This window comes from Rhinatrema bivittatum, chromosome 4 (genome assembly GCF_901001135.1).
Source record: "Rhinatrema bivittatum chromosome 4, aRhiBiv1.1, whole genome shotgun sequence".
NCBI classification, from domain to species: Eukaryota; Metazoa; Chordata; class Amphibia; order Gymnophiona; family Rhinatrematidae; genus Rhinatrema; species Rhinatrema bivittatum.
Genome location: NC_042618.1, coordinates 444170370 through 444189848, shown reverse-complemented (window position 1 = coordinate 444189848; position 19479 = coordinate 444170370). Strand labels below are relative to the sequence as shown.

Below are 19479 nucleotides of genomic sequence, written 5' to 3'. Positions count from 1 at the left end.
GAGCAACTTGCTAACTTCATGGTCCTATTATCTGAGAGTAAAAAACCGATTTACATTAACTTGTTCAAGTCCTTTCATGATTTTGTAGACTTCTATCATATTCGTCTCTTCACCAACCTGAACAGCCCTAACTTTTTTTAGCCTTTCCTCATAGGGTAGCCATTCCATGCCCCTTATTTTGGTCGCCCTTCTCCGTACTTTCTCCAGTGAAACTATATCCTTTTTGAGATGCGGTGACCAGAACTGCACATAGTATTCAAGGTGCAGTCTTGATTATCTTGCTTAAAAGGTAAATTCCCAAAATCTCTTTTGCCCTGTAGTTTATCTTGATTAGATTATAAGCTCTACTAAGAACAGACGGTCTCTTACATTTGTTGTACAGCACTGTGTATGTTGATTAGCACTATAGAAATGATACACAGAAGGAGCTCTTTAGCAAACATAACCTTGAGTCTGGACATAAGTCTATCTGTTCACCCCTGCCTGTACATAAGTCAGCATCCCCCAGCCCCCTTCTATTTTAATACTTATATTTAATATCTATTGTATTACCCCCCTCAACTTCCCTTCCTCTCCCCCCAAGTCACTACCATTTGTACAGTCCCTCCCTTCTTATATTTGTAAAACATAATTCTTATACCTTTTGTTCTACATGACTAAGTTAATCATTTTTCATATGTTATCAAATGGTTTCCTTTGTTCTTTAAATGCTTTCAAATATCTACATATGCGCGTTCCATGTAACGGTTGTGCCATTTCCTCCGGCCCTCCACTTGTTCCTTGTAAATCGGTACGATGTACAAACGGCTATCGGTATATACAAAAATGTTAAATAAATAAATAGTAAACATATAATCACGAATAATCAGGCAATAGTATGGACATGCTCTTGGTCAAGTCATGTTCCTTTATTGATTTCATCATCAGTATTATCCAAAAAAAAGAAAAATAAATACAGAGATGTATAACATTCATGAAGCGTGCTGAGAGTTCTGACTGTAATGTCATGCCCAGTTTACTATGTCGAATAAGCTGTGTAACCAGATGAAGCCTTCAAGTACAAGGCCCAAGAAAGTATTCACATAAAAAAATATAGAAAATGAACATTTTAAGGGGGGGAGATATAGCAAAGTCCCATATAAGGGTAAGGAAAATTTAAAAAAGAATGAAGAACCTGTATTTTGTGAAATGTGAAGAGAATTTAGATATTTATATAGAAGTGTAAGAATATTCTAGAACAGGCTTTACAGGAAACTTCTAGAATAACTGAAGCTACTTTAAGTAGTTTAACAAACAAATAATGCATGATCTTTTTACATTCATATTTTACATTTTATCTGCTATAGTTTGATAAGTTAGGGCTATGAACATCACAAACAAACATTTTCTAAGTATAAAAGCAGACACCGCCAATCAGTCATTCTGTCCACTTGATTTACAAATACCTTGGGCTCTTGGAAAGGGATTTGGGTGGGGGCAGTGGCAAGCTGGAGAGGCCTTTGCAAATTATATTATATTTACAGATCATCCTCTGCTCTTTCCTCCATACTCTAGCATGCACTTGCGCATCAAGAAGTGCCCAACCGTTACTGTGTGAAAGCACATAATAAAAACCACAAATCAATACCCTAGTTCTTTACAGCCAAGTCTTCACAATTTCCTTATTTAAGAGGAGAAAAAAAAATCCCCATTTTTCAAGGTCAGCCTTTCAGGGCTAGTTGGTTATATACACACATACACACACAATTGGGTTTACGACTAGCACTTATGAACAAAACGCCCAGTGATACATGCTTGCGGCACAACCTTTGAGCTGGCTATGTGCTGTAGCTTGTGCAGACAGCGGTAATAAGACCCTTTTGCTTCAGTAGGTTTTTTGTTGGGGGTTTTTTTTTTAATTCTTTAAACTTTTGGCATGAACAATAACTATCTCAGGATTTTGGAGAATGTGAACTTAGAACAAAAATGTTTTGAAGACAAATCTACATTAGATTTTGAGATCTCGCAGGGCATCTAGAAGCAAAAGACTTTAGAATCATGAGAGCTAATAACACAGTGGTATCTAGATAGGAAAAACATTCTGCTGGTCACAACCTCTGAAGTATCACATTTCTTCCAAAAAAAAGATACTGCATCAAACATTTAGATTTACAAATGATCTCAAATACCCATATTGTCTTTATTTCTGACATTATAGTCAAACAGAATGAAATCAGCCATTTCATGGGCAACTATTCCATACACAGCTGCTCTTAGGGTTCATGGTGGGGAACCGCAGAAGAACTCAAATGGTTAACAGATGAAGGAGAGGTATCACCACTTGCTGCATGAATTGCTGCACAGTGCTAGGTGGATCTGGTTTTTAAGCTATTGCATGTGCCCAGAGCTCAAAAGTTCCACAATCAACAAGAAACTAGGACGGGTTACCTCTAAAATCAAATGATGTATTCGCCTTTTGCCAGGACAAAAAAAAAAAATTTCCCTAAAAACGCAGCCCACAAGTTGATGATTCCTAAATGCAGGGCAATAACCGCTAGAAAATCACTACATTGGTTTGTATCAGTCATCGTGCTCTGCTGGCCTCCTGACCTCCGTTTGATCGCTATTATGTGCCATACATTGCATGAATAATCCATAATCCAGTCATGCCAAACATATAAGCTTATCTGAGGTGGTCTTCAAAAAAAATATCTATTTTTAAATACTAGTGTCTTGAATTGTGTTTGCTGAACACATCAATGATGCAAGCCCAGTGCAGCTGTGCCAACAAAAAGTAGGATTAAAGTAGCATGCAGCTTTTTAACAGTTTCATATGTGAAGACCAATGCATTCTGGTTGGAATCTTTAAATGATTGTCACATCAGGGAGATAATGAAATCAACTCAGCAAAAACAAACTGTACAAAGGCAAAAGTAGAACAACAAAAAATATTTTACTAAAACATAAGATATTCCAGACAAGCCATACAAAATGGTCACAAGCTTTTTTTTAAGGGGGGGGGGGAAGGATGAGGGGGCAGATCTACACTTGACAGCAGTCATTATTAATCATGAAAGTGATGGTAGGTTTGTTTAAAATGTTCCCACTTTTGTTCACATAACCAAGCTTGTCCATCTACGGCTTTCTAAGTTAAATGGACTGGCTAGAGGGCGTATCCTAATGTGTAACTGGTTAGCTGCTTTAAACAATGCAATTAGCATCACCATAAAAGGTGAGCGAGGAGGAGCTCAGAAAATTAAACAAAAAAAAAATGTACATATCCTACACAGCTAACCCTGACTACCTTCAGTCACAGTGCTTATACGTAAACCATGATGGGAGGAGGAACGGATTAAAGCAGAGACGGGCCACTGCTTCCAACAATTTCAAAACAAACCAGAAGAGACTTCTAGCTTCAGCTCATGCGCAACAGTGAATTAGGACAAGACAGATTTACTAAATGTGCATTTAATCACCAAAGGACTGACGATGTCTGGGCTTTTATTCTGTAATGTTTTCTAAGACTGTGTCCATTAAATGCAAACAAAAAAAAAAAAAAGGAAGAGGTCTTGGCAGAACAGGAGAAGTGATGCACACGATGTTCGAGTCAGGTTTAAACATTATTCATGGCGTATAGCCTAGTCCATGCTCTCGCTGTAAGAAAGGGAAAAAAAAACAAAACAAAAACACAATGTTAAACAGGTTCTCATTATAGTAATCAGGTTTATCTACTTCCGACTACAAAAGCGACATTTTACTAGGTGGTAACCCAGACTATCACCCAGCCCATGATGTGGAGACATCAGGGAACGTTTAAGGCATCCCTGATACAAGATCGCCATTTTGTAAACCAGTTCTACTCTTCAACTCTTGTTTTATGATGAGTGGTAGCTCAGGGGACACTTTCCAGAGCAGCGAGACAGAATCTGCCTCTAGCAGGTTAACGGGATTTCATTACTTTGCAGTCTGGAGTTGTGTGCCCCCAAGTATTGGCAAATGAGTGCATGTTGGGCACCAGTATCGTAGTATGCTCAGAAAAAGGCTAAAAGGGATGCCGCTCCATTTTCAATCCAAGGCCAGCTCACGTCCTGTGTCTCTCCCCTCCCCCCCTCCCCGGGGTGGCAGCTCTGGCACAATACTCCCCATCTTCAGCTCCAACACAGTAACCTCTCCTACCCAGTTTTCCCTTCTCTCCCCACACCCTCTGCTCTTTTAACCTCTGCCTCTATGATGCAGGAGGGAATGTGTGTGGGGGTGGGGATGGGGGGTGCCAGCATGGCAGCTCCTCTAGCATGGCATCCTGTGGCAGCTGCACAGGTTACACCTCCCCCAAAAGCCTACCCTGATTCAACGCATCCCTAAACCAGGACTACTGCAAAGAGTAAGAGTCTGACCCCTCTGCACACTTTCTCCGGGCACTTGTGGCTTGCAGCCAACATCGATGGCACTTTTGGTCCGATTCAGGTTTGATAATTCTGATTCACCATCACTGCTCTAACAAAACAACTGAGCATTCCCTAATGCTAGACATGCATTCTCCACATATATAAACCATAAAACTAAATTCACCAAGATGCTCACAGAGGTGCATTATGTAAACTTAAATAGGGCCAGGTGATTTTTTTTTTTAATTCTTGAAGAAACATTACACACACACATACATACTGTGAACTAACAGTTTTGGATATGCAGGAAATAGTGTTAAAAGCCTGCAGATTTTTTTCTGGATATTTCTCTTGTCTAGCACTCTTTGTGCTTCCAGCTTTATTCACAGCCACGCAGGCATGTTTTTCCTATTTTGCATCTCTTTCCCAGCAATGGGCCTGGATCAGAGGCCATGTGCCAAGGGAACCTTCTAGAACACTGCAACTGTGAACCTTATGTCTAGCCACCAGGTGTCACCATTGTGCAATGATTGGGGACTTCTTTCCCCACCCCCCCCAGGGGTCACAGCATCCCCAGCCCCAACTGACCCACGGAATTGAACTCTCTGCAAGATAGGGAGCAGGGCACCAGGCCAGCCCAGAACCCACTGATTTAAAATTATATCCCCTCACCTCCAAAAGGCGGGGGGGGGGGGGGGGGGGGGGGGAATCAGACAACACGGTGCACACCTTGGTCCTGCTCACTTCCTTTCATTTGAAGGAAACCGGAAACTCACTCAGGCAAGAGGTTTATAAAGCCTATACAACACTAAGCTGCTCGAGGCACAGTACATCAATGGCAGAGCCTGCACAGGAGCTGCCAGGCCCATGACACTAGTAACCCACCAGGACAGAGCTCTTCCAAGGCGGCAAACTATACAATGCAGTGTTACGTCCACTTTGTGGAAAGGAGACATGCCCCTCCCTTTGTACCTCCATGGCGACAGCTGCTCAGTTTTCTAGTTCAAATCATGCTGCTGCTCATGGAGTTACTGGCCAGACTGCTGAGCTGGGATAATTTTCTATGACATGTAATACTAGACACTGACTAATCCCACTGCCATGGGGGGAGAGAGAGAGAATGCAGCAGGAGCTCATTTTACTTTCATTGAGCAGGGAGAGGCTAAAAAGCGACTGAGTCAATAAGCCAAGCTAAGCATGTACCCTGTGGCTTGCTGCAGCAAGGCTGATATTACTCTTCCAAACACACGACTGCAGGCAGAAGCAGAAGGCCATTTTCCTCTAAGGCAGCTCAACACCCAGTAAAAACATTGCTAGCAGTAATTTTTTTTTTTTTTTAATAAGTTATTATAAGGCTTGGAGGATAACTGCACAGAGTGACAATTGCTACCCTTAAAAGCAACATGGGGGTAACCCGCATGGTGCGGCAGTTACTACCAGAAGAAGTTTGCTGGGCAGACTGGATGGACCATTTGCTCCTTTTCTGCCGTTATTATGTTAAATTATCTATTCCCCTCCCAGACTTGCTGTTTTTTTGCCTTTTCTAGAGCAAACAAGAATATAAATAAGACCATAAAGGGTGGAGGAGGGAGGAAGATTTACGTCAGCCACCGTTCAGCTACATATTAACCTTCCCATGGTTCTCTGAGAACAGTCAAAGACAATATAGGAGTAAGAATCCACACTCAAATACTATAAGCACAAAGATAAGAGCACAGTACATGTAATCGACCCTGGAGGCGGTCAGTCACTAGTTGACAAACCTGTAGATAGGGGAGTTGTAGACGAAATTCCATTTACAGAAGAGAATGTATGGGAAGAGCTAGGAAAACCGAAAGTGGACATTGCCATGGAACTGGATCTCAGAGATATGCTGTTGGGTCCGCTGAAGGACCTGTGCAATAGACCCCTGGAAACGGGAGTGGTGCCGCAAGATTGGAGAAGAGTGGTGGTGGTCCTGCTTCACAAGAGAGGAGGCTGGAAACTACAGACCGGTTAGCCTCACCTTGGTGGTGGGAAAATTAATGGAATCACTGCTGAAGGAAAAGGATAATGAACTATCTGCAATCCAGTGGGTTGCTTGACCTGAAGCAGCATGGAATCACCAGGGGAATGTCCTGTCAGACAAATCTGATTGATTTTTTTTGATTGGGTGACTAAAGAATTGGATCAAGGAAGAGTGCTCAATGTGATCTACTTAGATTTCAGCAGAGCTTTTGATACGTCTCGCATAGGAGGCTTGTGAATAAAATAAAAAGGCTTGGGACAAGTGCCAAGGTGTTGGCGTGGATTACAAACTGGTTAATGGATAGAAGGCAGCGTGTGATGGTAAATGGAAGCTACTCTGAAGAGAGAACGGTATTAAGCGGAGTGCCACAGGGATCGGTGTTGAGACCATTTTTTTCAATATCTTTGTGAGCGACATTGCAGAAGGGCAGAAGGTAAAGTTCGTCTATTTGCAGATGATACTAAGATCTGCAACAGAGGACTTAAAAAATAGCCACTGCTATTACTAGCAACAGTAACATAGGATAGACTTTTTTTTGGGAACTTGCCAGGTTCTTATGGCCTGGATTGGCCACTGTTGGAGACAGGATGCTGGACTTGATGGACCCTTGGTCTGACCCAGTATGGCATATTCTTATGTTCTTAAGCTTGAACAGTGGTTGAACATTGGGATTCAATGCAGTTGGGATTCAATGCCAAGAAGTGCAGAGCCATGCATCTGGGATGTTGTAATCCACACGAGTTGTATATGATGGGGGGTGAAGGGTGGTGCACGGAGCAAGAGAGGGACCTTGGGTGTTAGTGTCTAGTGATCTGCGATGGCAAAGCAATGTGACAAGGTGATAGCTAAAGCCAGAAGAATGCTGGGCTGCATACAGAGGAATAACCAGTGTAAAAAAAAAAAAATAGGAGTCGATAATGCCCTTGTACAGGTCATTGGTCAGGCCTCACCTGGAGTATTGTGTTCAATTCTGGAGACCGTATCTCAAAAAAGGACAGACAGGATGGAGATGGTCCAGAGAAGGGTAAGAAAAATGGTGGTGGGTGGGGGCATCTCCATCAATTGACTTATGAGGAGAGGTTGAAGGACCTAAATATGTATACCCTGGAGGAGAGGATGTGCAGGGGAAATATGATACAGACCTTCAGATACCTGAAAGGTTTTAATGGTGCACAATCAGCAAACCTTCTCGGTTGGAAAGAAATCAGTAGAACTAGGGGTCATAAAATGAAACTCCAGGGAGGACGACTCAGAACCAATGTCAGGAAATATTTCTTCACGGAGAGGGTGGTGGATGCCTAGAATGCCCTTCCAGAAGAGGTGGTGAAGACAAAAACAGTGAAGGAATTCAAAGGGGCATGAGATAAACACTGTGGATCCCTAAAGGCTAGAGGATGGCAATAAAGAAAAAAGTGCACTGGGTAACTTGGTGTGGCAGTTACTACTCTTAACCAATAAGCTTTCACACTGTTGATGCAACTCCAATATTGCTCTCTGCTTTAACAGCAGGGGGAAAAGAAGAAAGAGAAATCAGATTCAGATAGCAACCAACAAGGACACTAAATTTTAAGGTCTGAGAAAACAAATAAGAATGGGGGTAACTTGCTGATGCAGCTGTTATTAACCTTAACCAATGAGCCTGATACTTTTGATGCTACTATAAGCTTGCTGGGCAGACTGGAGACAGCTTGGTCCGTTTCTGCCGTCATTTCTATGTTAAAGAAAATTAACCATCCACTTGCAAGTATTCATAACAGTTTATTGATGAAGAAACTCCTGAGTTTCCAAGAGCATATTGTAAAAGGCAAAATGACCCCGACACAGACATTGTAGGGCTGAATTAGCCATGACATCTGGGGAGTCCAAAGCCGAGGACTACAGCAGAGCATTTACTGAATAAAGCAACCCAGGCCCAACTGTGGAGTTTTTACTTTTGGGTAAACAGTCTACAAAGACTGCTTGTCTGAATTTACTGTCACTCATATCTAAATCTCAGCGAGTGTACGGACGACCAGGGTGCAGCTTTGCAGAGATCTAAGTGATACGGCTTGCAGATGGGCCATTGATGCAGTCATGGCCCTAACTTGTTCAGCCTTGATGCCGTCTGTAAATTGTAGTCCAGCTAGTGTATAGCAGTAATTGATACAGTTTGCTAGACAGCTGGACAATGTACCTTTGGCCACTGCTATGCCCAGTCTGTTAGGATTGTAAGAAATGAATAGTTGTGAAGCCTGATGAGGCCAAGTTCTTCGTTTGTAGTAAGCCAGTGCTCTTTTACTAAGGTATGAAGGGCTTTCCCACCTTCATGTGTGTGGGCCTTGGGACAAACGGAGAAAATACAATGGCTTGATTAATATGTAAAGCTGATACTACTTTTGATGGTCTTAGGTGGGTGCAGAAGACCACCCTATTAAGCAGATAATGAACTAAAGCCTGAAGCTCACTGATTCTTCTGGCTAACATTACAGCTACAAGGAGCATTCAAAATTGGAAGGATCCATCAGAAGAAAATAGGATAAAGCATAAGCATTGGCAAGTTAAATGTAAGACATTGATAAGACAGGCTAAGAGAGAATTTGAAAAGAAGTTGGCCGTAGAGGCAAACACAATTAAAAGTTTTAAATATATCCGAAGCAAAACACCTGCGAGGAAGTCAGTTGGACCATTAGATGATTGAGGGGTTAAAGAGGCACTTAGGGAAGATAAGGCTATCACGGAAAGATCAGATTTCTTTGCTTCAGTGTTTACTGAAGAGGATGTTGGGGAGATACTGGTTTGAGACAGTTTTCAAGGGTGATGATTCAGATGAACTGAACCAAATCAAGGTGAATCTGAAAGATGTGGCAGGCCAGATTGACAAATTGAAGAGTAGTAAATCACCTGGACTGGATGGTATGCACCCCAGGGCTCTGAAAGAACTAAAAAAAAAAAAAGAAATTTCAGACCTATTTCAATTAATTTGTAACCTATCATTAAAATCATCCGTTGTACCTGAAGATTTAAAAAGGGTTCCAGGAGTGATCAGGGAAACTATAGACCAGTGAGCCTGACTTCAGTGCTGGTAAAATTCATGGAAACTGTTATAAAGAATAAAAATGACAAGACATTTAGATAGACATAATTTAATGGGACACAGCCAGCTAGTCATGCCTCACAAATCTTCATTTTGTTTTGCAGGGGTGAACAAACATGTAGAAAAGGTGAAGCGGTAGATGAGGTGTATTTGGATTTTTAGAAGGTGTTCGACAAACTCCCGCATGAGAGACTTCTTAAAAAAAACAAAACTAAACAGTCATGGGATAGGAGGTGATGTCCTTTTGTGGATTGCAAGCTGGTTAAAAGACAGGAAACGGAGTAAGATTAAATGGACTGTTTTCACAGTGGAAAAAGGTAAAAGGTAGAATGCCTCAAGGATCTGTATTTAGACTGGTACTTTTTAATATACTTATAAATGATCTGCAAAGGGGTACAACAAGTGAGGTATCAGATTTGTGGATGACACAAAATTATGCAGAGTAGTTAAGTCTGAAGCGGATTGTGATAAATTGCAAGGGGACCTTGCGAGATTGTAAGACTGGACTTCCAAATGGCAGATGAAATTTAACATGGACAAGTGCAAAGTGATGCACATAGGGAAAAATAACCCTTGCTGTAGTTACACAATGTTAGGTTCTATCTTAGGAGTTACCACCTAGGAAAAGATCTAGGCATCATAATGGATAATACATTGAAATTGTCGGCTCAGTGTGCTGTGGTGATCAAAAAAGCAAACAATGTTAGGAATTATTAAGGGAAGGGCAAATAAAACTATGGACGTCATAATGCCGCTGATTCGCTCCATGGCCAGACCGTATCTTGAATACTGTGTGCAATTCTGGTCACCGCATCTCATAAAAGATATAGTTGCACTGGAGAAAGTGCAGAGAAGGGCAACAAAATAAGTAGCATGGAACGGCTACCCTATGAGGAAAGGCTAAGGAAGTTAGGGCTGTTTAGTCTGGAGAAGAGACGAATAAGGGGGGGGGGATATGAGAGGTCTACAAAATCATGAAAGGACTTGAACAAGTTAATGTAAATTGGTTATTTACTCTCTGATAATAGAAGGACTAGCGGGCACTCCACAAAGTTAGCAAGTAGCTCATTTAAAACAAATCAAAGAAAATTATTTCGCTCAGTGCATAGTTAAGCTCTGGAATTCATTGCCAGAGGATATGGTTACAGCAGTTCATGTAACAGGATTTAAAAAAGATTGGATAAAGTTCCTAGAGTAAAAATCCATAAACTATTAATTAATAAGCAATAGTGACTTGAGATTTGTTTGGGTACTTGCGACTTGGATTGGCCACTATTGGAAACAGGATACTGGGCTCAATGGACCCTTGGTCTGAGCCACTATGGCAATTCTTATGTTCTTATGTGCTTTCCATGGAGAAACTGGAGCAAAACTAAATCCACTGGTTCAAATGGCAGCTTCGTTAAATTATGCTGGAACCATGTTTAGATCCCATGGAACAAGTGGTTTCAGAATTGGAGGTTTAACATGCCACAAGCCTTTCATGAACTGGGAAATTAACGGATGAGTGGAGATAGTTTACCATGCTGAAATCGAGGTTAAAGCCTATGGCACTGAAATGTACCATTACTAATGAGGCACTAAACCCTGAAAGCAGTGGTACAAGAGCCACTTCTATGGCATGCTTTACCAATAGAAGTCGAGGATGAGGGTTCACTATTATAATTCCATAAGATGGTCAAAGCATTTTTATTTCAACAGACGTTTTAGATTTATTTTGGTCTGACTACAATACTGAAGGGGGCATTGGAACATTGGCAGATTGTTTAGCCGATCCTGAATTGAGACACTTTAGCCATAGTTTCTCGGATTACGTTGTATGCCTATCGATTTTGTACTTTGACTCGGCTATTTATGTACTTATCTTTTGTATATAGTTTTGGTGATATGTATATAGTGATTTTGCTGTTCTCAATTTTATGTAAGGGCCCTGCCCAAAAGTTAACCTGTTTGCAATGTTATATGTAAGGGTTCTGCCCAATGGTTCCTGTTTAACTGTAAACCGATACGATGTGTGAACGGTTATCGGTATAAAAAAGACATTAAATAAATAAATAAAATAAATAGTCTCAGCTTTAAGAATGAAATGTGGCTGCAGCTAGTGTGCTTTAAGCGAGTGGTATCCTTTTGATATATTTGAAGCTTTGGGACAAGTATGACATTTGTTTTGGTCTCCTTTTATTGTTTTAGTTTTGTTTTCTCAGTTTTGTCATTTTTTTATGACATTCACTGTATAGATTATTGTATATGTACAAATTGAATACATAGAGCAAATAGCTTAGTAACTCTTTGGGGTCACCTGCAAGGTGCTGTGTTGACACAATGTGAAGAACTTTTTCATTTAAAACCATAGCCTCCTCTTAGAAGGTTTTCTGGCAGACACTTATGTCCTCAATTTTCTTGGTTAAGGAAAAGTCTGCAATCATTGAGAACTCAACATCCAAGCCATTACATTGAGGGAGGGAAAGTTCAGATAAAAAAAAAAACAGAGACATCCCTTGTCTTGAAGTAATAAGGATGGAGCTGGCCTGAGAGAGACTGGAAGATTGCTGGACAGCTGCACTAACCAAACTTGGCTGGGCCATGCAGAGAGCTATGAGGATCAGACAGGCCCAGTCTTTGAGAACTTGTTTTGCAGCGTTCTGGCTATCAGAGGAATCAGTGGAAAAGCATACATGAGATCTGCATTCTAATAGAGCAAAAACAGCATCCTGAGCTGATCTGAGTTCACTGGGAAGAACGGAGCAAACGTTTCCAGTTTTTTCTTTTGCTCTATTGCAAACAGGTTGCTTGCTGAAAAAGTTCCTATACACCAAATAAGTCTGTCTGCTATTAATTGCTGCAAACACTATTTGTGCGGTCGAAAATCTCTGCGGAGACGATCTGCTAATGTGATGCATTTCTGTGGATGGTATGATGTTTTCATACTCTCTCAAATCTTGATCGCTTCTTGGCAATGAATCCATGACACTTGACCCTGTGCCTCCTTGCTTATTCCGATAGACCTTAGCTACTTGACTGTTGGTTTGAATGAGAATGCTCTTCCTCTGGAGGAAGCAAGTGAAAGTTAAGAGTATCTGATCGCCCTCAATTCTAAGAGGTTGAAATGGTCTATGAATGACCAGGTCCCTTGGGTTCAAAAGGAGGGAGTGTGGGTCCTCCAGTCCTTGATGGAGGTATTCCTTGCCAATGTTACTTGATAAGGAAGTAAACAGAGGTGCTCCTTCTGAAGAATGAAGGAGTATTAGCCACCAGCACAGTTCCTGTTTCATTTCTTTCAAAACCTCCACTCTGGTTGTTAAGGGTTGAGTAAGTTGCTCCCATTGGGAACAATGGCCCCACTGCGGGAGAGATATGTGAAGGCTGGTTAGTGAAATGCTACCACCATGTGGCCTAGAACAACCAGCAGCTCCCTTGCCGTTGACTGATCTGAGTTCAGTCTGTATTCAAGGGTTCAGATTGTTTGCCCGATTTGTCAAAAGGAAAACAGTCTCTTGTAGAGAATTCATCCAAACTCCAATGGAGTTTGATTTTTTGGGAAGGAATTAAGAGTAGGTTTCTCAAAATTCACCAGGAACCCTGTTGACTGTAGTAGTTGCATTGATTTTAGCAGGAAAGCTAGTTCACCTTCCTGTGAGTTTGCTGTCATAAGCCAGTCATCCAGATAAGGGACGATGACTGATGCCCTGTCACTGCAGATATACTGCTGCTACTACAGCCAGGCACTTGGTGAAGACCCTCCACTCTGCTTTTCACAACTTGTCCAGAAATCTGGAGTCAAAGTTCTTCTGGTGGAGACCACTTCTGTGGAAGGGGTCAGAAGGGATACATGTCTATCCCTCTTCAGAGGTGAAGGAACTCTAAACCAGGACCCCAGTGATAAAGAAGGTGACTGAGGTGGTGTATAATCCTGGTGCATATCCTCTGGCTGGGTTCTGTGGGGATTCTGATGGGAGTATCTGTATGAACTGGGGATACTGGGACTTGTCATGGAAGTAAATCTGAAAGGAAAGGTTGGAAGGTACCCCCCCCCGTTTTCCACTAAAGAGGTAAAGAAATCTGACATGTCCTCTGTTCTGGTGTAGGTGGTGGAACATCCTCACACTAGAATGGAATCCTGCACATCATCTGAGTTCTGTAAAATTTGAATTGGCCTCCAATTGATGTAAGAGGCTCCAGAGCGCAAATGGGATCTGGAGTCTCGAGACGAAGTCCTTGTTCCATTAATTTTGCTGGTGTATGGGCTCTGGTAATGGTGGGTGTAGGAGTACCATATCCCATTCCTTTTTTGCCCCTGTCAAAATCTTGTGCAGGCCAGCATGAAGCTGCATTAGAAACACTGCAGCATGATGAGTCAAAGACTGAGCAGTCTGCTGCGACATAAAAAGTATATTAAAAAAAAATCGATGCATTTCATGTTTCAGGGCTCAATATATCTACAGCACAGGTGCAGCGTGTCGAGGGTCAATGCAGTCAACTGTGACAAAACTTTGACACCAGCTGCATCGTGGTGTTGTGGAGCGGCTCCTCTTTCTTTGACACATTCTGCTTATGTTTTCTTAATCCAAAGGATTTGGCCTGTTCCGCAAAAGGAGGAGAAAGTTTTGAGCAGCTCCTGCTCAACTCCACTCCCAGGGAAGCAGAACAAGGCTGCGCTTCAGGAAGAGGACCAACTGTGGCTTACCAGAGACCTTGCAGTTCCTCCATTTTCCAGGCCCTCGACTTTTGGGAACGCGGGGACATCTGACTACAATTGTAGCAACTGGCTTGGTTGTGGTTCCAGACCCAGGCAGCACATGTCATATCCATTCATAATGGACATTTTCCTACCACAAATTCAGTCCTTAAAACCACCCATGGTGGCTTTTTTCTTGCCTGACATCCTGAAGAAAGAAAGTTTTCTTTTTTTTTCCCCAATAGCACTGAAAATCTATCTGGAGGCTACCGAGGCAACTTTAAAGAGAATTTTTAAGAATTTTATAGAACAAACAGAGAGAGAGGTACACATCCATGCTGGTGTTCAGATGAAAAAAAAAAAAAAAAAAAAAAGAAGGGGGCTCATAAGGCACCGCTCAAGTGGAAATTCCCGCACATGCTCTGTAGAGCAAAAGCTCTATAAGCTAAGAGAGAGAAGTCCATTCCGGACCACCAGGTGACATCCCTCATGTCAGGGCTATCTGCTGACAGAGAAAACAGGTCTCAAGCCTACTTAGTGTGCTGTTTCACAAAAACAGGTTTAAGAATCAGACTGTTAATCCAAATTACCAAGAAATGTTTCATTTAAGCTAAATACAAGACTAGGTACATGGTTCCATTCCATTTTAAAATTTAACTAAGAAAATGTATATTTCTTGTACTTTCCCATTAAATTTACTGTCTATTCAAACCTCTAGCTATGGCACATTTAAAATAATTGCCAAGTGGAGAAATTTAGTTATACCTGTCAATTTCATGTCGTCCTTTGAGTCCTGCTAGACCAGTCCAGACAAGTGGATTTTACTCCACCCAGTTAATGTAGATAGAGGACATGCCTTTTTCTCTGTCACATCAGTCCTGGACTGGTCTAGCAGGACTCAGGAAAAGGAAATTAACAGGTATGACTATTTGTCCTTCCTTATTCTGCTAGACCAGGGGTTGGGAACCTTTTAGGCTGAGAGAGCCATGAACGCCACATATTTTAAAATGTAATTCCGTGAGAGCCATAGTAACTACAACCCCCCACCCTCCTGACCCCCCCCAAGACCTACCAAATTAATTTGCTACAACTCACTACTCTCCTGACGCCCCCCAAGACCTGCCAAATTAATATACTACAGCCCCCCATCCTCCTGACCCCCCCAAGACCTGCCAAAAGTCCCTGGTGGTCCAGTGGGGGTCCAGGGCTCGCAGACAAATCTTTAATAAAAAAGTAAAAATCTAACAAAAACCCCCATCCTCTTGACCCCCCCCAAGACCTGCCAAAAGTCCCTGGTGGTCCAGCGGGGGTCCGGGAGCGATCTCCTGGCTGTCGGCTGCCAGTAGTCAAAATGGTGCCGATGGCCCTTTGCCCTCACTATGTCACTGGGGTCGACCAATGGCGGCGGTAACCCCTGTGACATAGTAAGGGCAAAGGGCCGTCGACGCCATTTTGATTACTGGCAGCTGACGGCCCTTTACCCTTACTATGTCACAGGGGCTACCCCCGCCATTGGTCGACCCCAGTGACATAGTGAGGGCAAAGGGCCGTCAGCGCCATTTTGACCACTGGCAGCCAACAGCCCAAGTCCAGGAGATCGCTCCCGGACCGCTCCTGGACCCCCGCTGGACCACCAGGGACTTTTGGCAGGTCTTGGGGGGGCGTCAGGAGGGTGGGGGGTTTTGTTAGATTTTTACTTTTTTTTATTAAAGATTTGTCTGCGAGCCAGATGCAGCCATCAAATGAGCCACAGGTTCCTGACCCCTGTGCTAGCCCAATCCAGACCTATGTGGGAGAAAGACAGGACTGCTCTGAGAATGCCTGTCCCGAATGCAGCATCTGCCTTGGCTTGTACATCTAGTCTGTAAAGATGATCAGGTGGCTGCTAGACAGAGTACTGGGTAAGGGACCAGACTGCACCTCCCTTTATCCAGTAATGATGTCAGAGAAAAGAGTCATGTCCTCAGTCTCTACCCATCTGGAGTAAAACCCACTTGGACTGGTATAGCAGGATGATAAAATGGCTGTTTAGTTTTGCATATTTCTAAGTGTACCTCCATACACACTTCTGGAGGACTTCCATAAACCATTTAAAAAAATAAACCTTGTAAATATTCCATACAATACCTGTTTCTATGGCTTGGCCTTCATTGGTCTTCCATTGCTCAGCTACATCATTTGCTAATGGATCATCTGGATTGGGAGCACTTAACAAAGCCTGAATTGATAGCAGAACTGTACGAATCTGCAAAGCTGGGGACCATTTATCTGGAAAGACAAGTTTAAAAAGCTCATGTAATAGCTCTTCTATTCAGTACACAGAGCCAGTGCCCCTCCTGATCTCACACAGACTCTTGATATAATTTGAGGGGCTTTCAACAAAAGACAAGAATCAATGTTTTTCGGTATTCATATTAGACCAGGGGTGAGCAAACTTTTTGAGCTGCTGTCCCCCTTCCATTCATGCAACAGTTGGAACCCACCCAAGATGGGTTACTATATTTACATGCGCACGCGATGGGTTATATATACAAATATTCATACATAAAGGGTATTCACCAGGCAGCCACACTGCCAACTGGTGACTTAAAGCCCCCATTTGGTTTCTCTTCATACAAACACATGGGTATAGAGAGGCAGTCACCCCACACTCAGATACACAGCGAAAAACGCAGACAGACAAAGACCCCACACACAGACATAGTTATCACATACCCAGAGAAACACAGAAAGACAAAAAAAATATACCCTACAGAAAGGCAAGCACCCAGACAGGCACAGACACACCAAACCAAGATAGAAAAACAGAAAGACAGACAGACACAAAGCGAACACTGGCAGAGAGACCACATCACACACACAGACACCATACCATAGCGGTAAGGTCTGGAAAAATGTTTTTAAAAACCTAAGAGAGCAGCCAAATATTTTTAGGAGCTGAGAAAAACTCCATCTCACCCCGACCATTTTATTTTTGCTGTTTTCATTAATGTATCCTCTCGCTCTAGTTTTGTATTTCTTAGATTGCTCATCTTTCTCATGTTTTGATTTTAACTCTTACATTTTTTTGCCTTTAAACTTCCCTTCCTCACCTCCTCCCTCTCTCCCCCTCCACTTCCTTTTTCTCTCTGGCCCCTTTACCCATTTCCCAATCTCACTTTTCCCCCCAGCAGGCAAGAGCTGCAATTTCTCAACCTAGACAGGGACCCGGCAGAAACAGAACTCCTCCCAGGCTGAGATCTGAGGGTGGCAACTCTTTCTGGGTTGTGGAACACGGCACTGGCTCTTCCCAGGTCCAGTTCTGCTGTAGAGGAAGCTGCTTCCCACATGGACGTGCCACAGCAAACACAGTTCCTCTCCCCGGCCCATCGCCATGGCCTGCTTAGACTGTTACTATATTCTGGCAGCCAGCTCCTTCCCTCCTGAGCTTGCATTGCCTCTGTGGCACGGAGATTTCACTGTGTAGCCCCCACCACCAGTTTGCTCACCCCTGCATCAGAAAGTCAGGTTGCATGTTATAAAGAAAGCACTTTTTTTCAACTGCGATTAGTAAGACATTTGTGCCCATTATTCCAGATTTAAGTCAGAAAAGCGCGCCTTATCACAATTCAATTTATATTGGGTTGCCTGTAAAAATCTTGTATTGACTGCAGATAGTGCACAGCACAGCAACAAGGGTAAACAAGCAAGGAAAGTGCTGGGACACTTAACATCATTGCTAATAGCCTTACGATGGCTTCCAATAAAATCTTGACCCTGGCATTCTGAGTCTTTATAGGCCTGGGACCAAGTTACTTGGACATGAAGGAGAGCTGGTACTAACTCACTGTTAACCTTAGGTCAAGTCAAGTAAATCAGATTTTATATTTACTTTTGTGATCTGCCTTGAATGGCCTTGTTGGGCTTGGAAAGCACAATATATGCAAATAAATTTAAAAATACATATGAAGTTGTGCACAGAGATCATATGCTGTTCCTTAACATGAAGGTGTTTACACAGTAGGGTGAGAGCTGCATATAAAGGTTAGACTGAAAGGCCACCAGACATCCACAGAGTTGAATCTTCTGACTGCCCTACTGCTTTCTATTGTAACACTGTGTATTTGTAGCCAATTCTGCAGTAATGAAAAATAGTCCTTCTCAACCCCAAATAAAAAGCTCTGCTCAGATTCACTGGATTAGCACTTTTCCCTAATGTGTAGCTCTCATCATACCTACTAATACTTTTTTTCCCCTCTAAAACCATATACAGTTTACTTTTGGACTGGCTCGGTGTCATAGACCTAACTGCTCTCTCTGGCAAAAATGTTCATAATTTCATCAAGGAGAAAAAATCCCTTCCTTTGAAGGTGGTGAAATCCATTATCTTTTAATGTTAGAAAATGCCCCCTTGCTTTATGTTTTCTGCTCCTGAGGTAGAGCCCTGGCGGGACCACAGATGTATTTCTGTAGTGTGGCATTTAAACCCGTTTTTACTGTAAATAGCTCCCATTTGGATAATCGGCATACGTAAATCCACGTTCCCCTTAATCGGCTTGGTCGCCCATCTTTGTGGCTTTTCTAACATCTGAAGATCCCCGATTGCCAGTTTATTCTAATCAGATCCCTGTGATCTTCTGGAACCTCTGCTCCAGCTGCTTCCCAGTCCACCTGCACGTAATCCTTGAACAGCAGCCTTTAATGCAGTACCGTGTGAAAAGCTTTAGTTCCCGCGGGGGGAAACAACCGATACAGTTCACATTTCTGGCCAACGTTCTTTCAAAAGCCAGGAAAGCCAAGGGGGCAGGATCTTCTCCTGAACCCAGGCCAATTCACTCCCTCTCCTCCAAGACGGAAACTGTTTCCTTGTTTTTATGACAAGAATCTGTGTGGACTGTAAAACGGTTGTTTGCTTTAAACTAATATAAAATATCAAAACACAAAATAGTTGTTGGATCAGCAACCCTGTGCCCACTGAAGGTATGTCCTTAACTCATGTGACTCGGATTACAGCGGTTCCAACGCAAAGGATCGACAGCACAATTTTTTCACAGGGAAAAACATTTGCTTGCAGAGATGGCAATGTTGAAACTTACCTTTCAAAATATCTAAACATATTCTTCCCAACTTGTCTACATTAGGATGATATATTTTGGTCATGAAACGTACTTTAGGTGCAGCCATTGGGTATTCTTCTGGAAGGAATAATTCAAGTTTAAATGTCCCTCCCTCAAAGGGGGAATCCTGCGGTCCAGCAATGACCACGTGAAAATACCGTGCATTGCTTTCATCTGGTTCCGCCTTTATTCCAGGGACCGGCTCTGCCAGCAAACGCTGAGTTTCCTAGAAAAGAAAGAGGGAAATAAAACTGAAATGCACA

General features: G+C 42.5%; 1 protein-coding gene across 2 annotated transcripts in view; it reads right to left on the bottom strand.

Annotated features, from left to right (window-relative positions):
- Positions 1-887: 887 nt before the first annotated feature.
- UBE2N (ubiquitin conjugating enzyme E2 N) overlaps positions 888-19479 on the bottom strand; it is an 86017-nt gene continuing 67425 nt past the window's right edge. For both annotated transcript variants that reach the window (XM_029601627.1, XM_029601628.1), the window contains exons 2-4: positions 19196-19442; positions 16248-16388; positions 888-3633 (exon numbers count right to left, since the gene is read on the bottom strand). In XM_029601627.1, coding sequence (XP_029457487.1) covers positions 3593-3633; positions 16248-16388; positions 19196-19442 — 429 coding nt within the window. In that variant the 3' untranslated portion in view covers positions 888-3592. The remainder of the gene's footprint in view (positions 3634-16247; positions 16389-19195; positions 19443-19479) is intronic.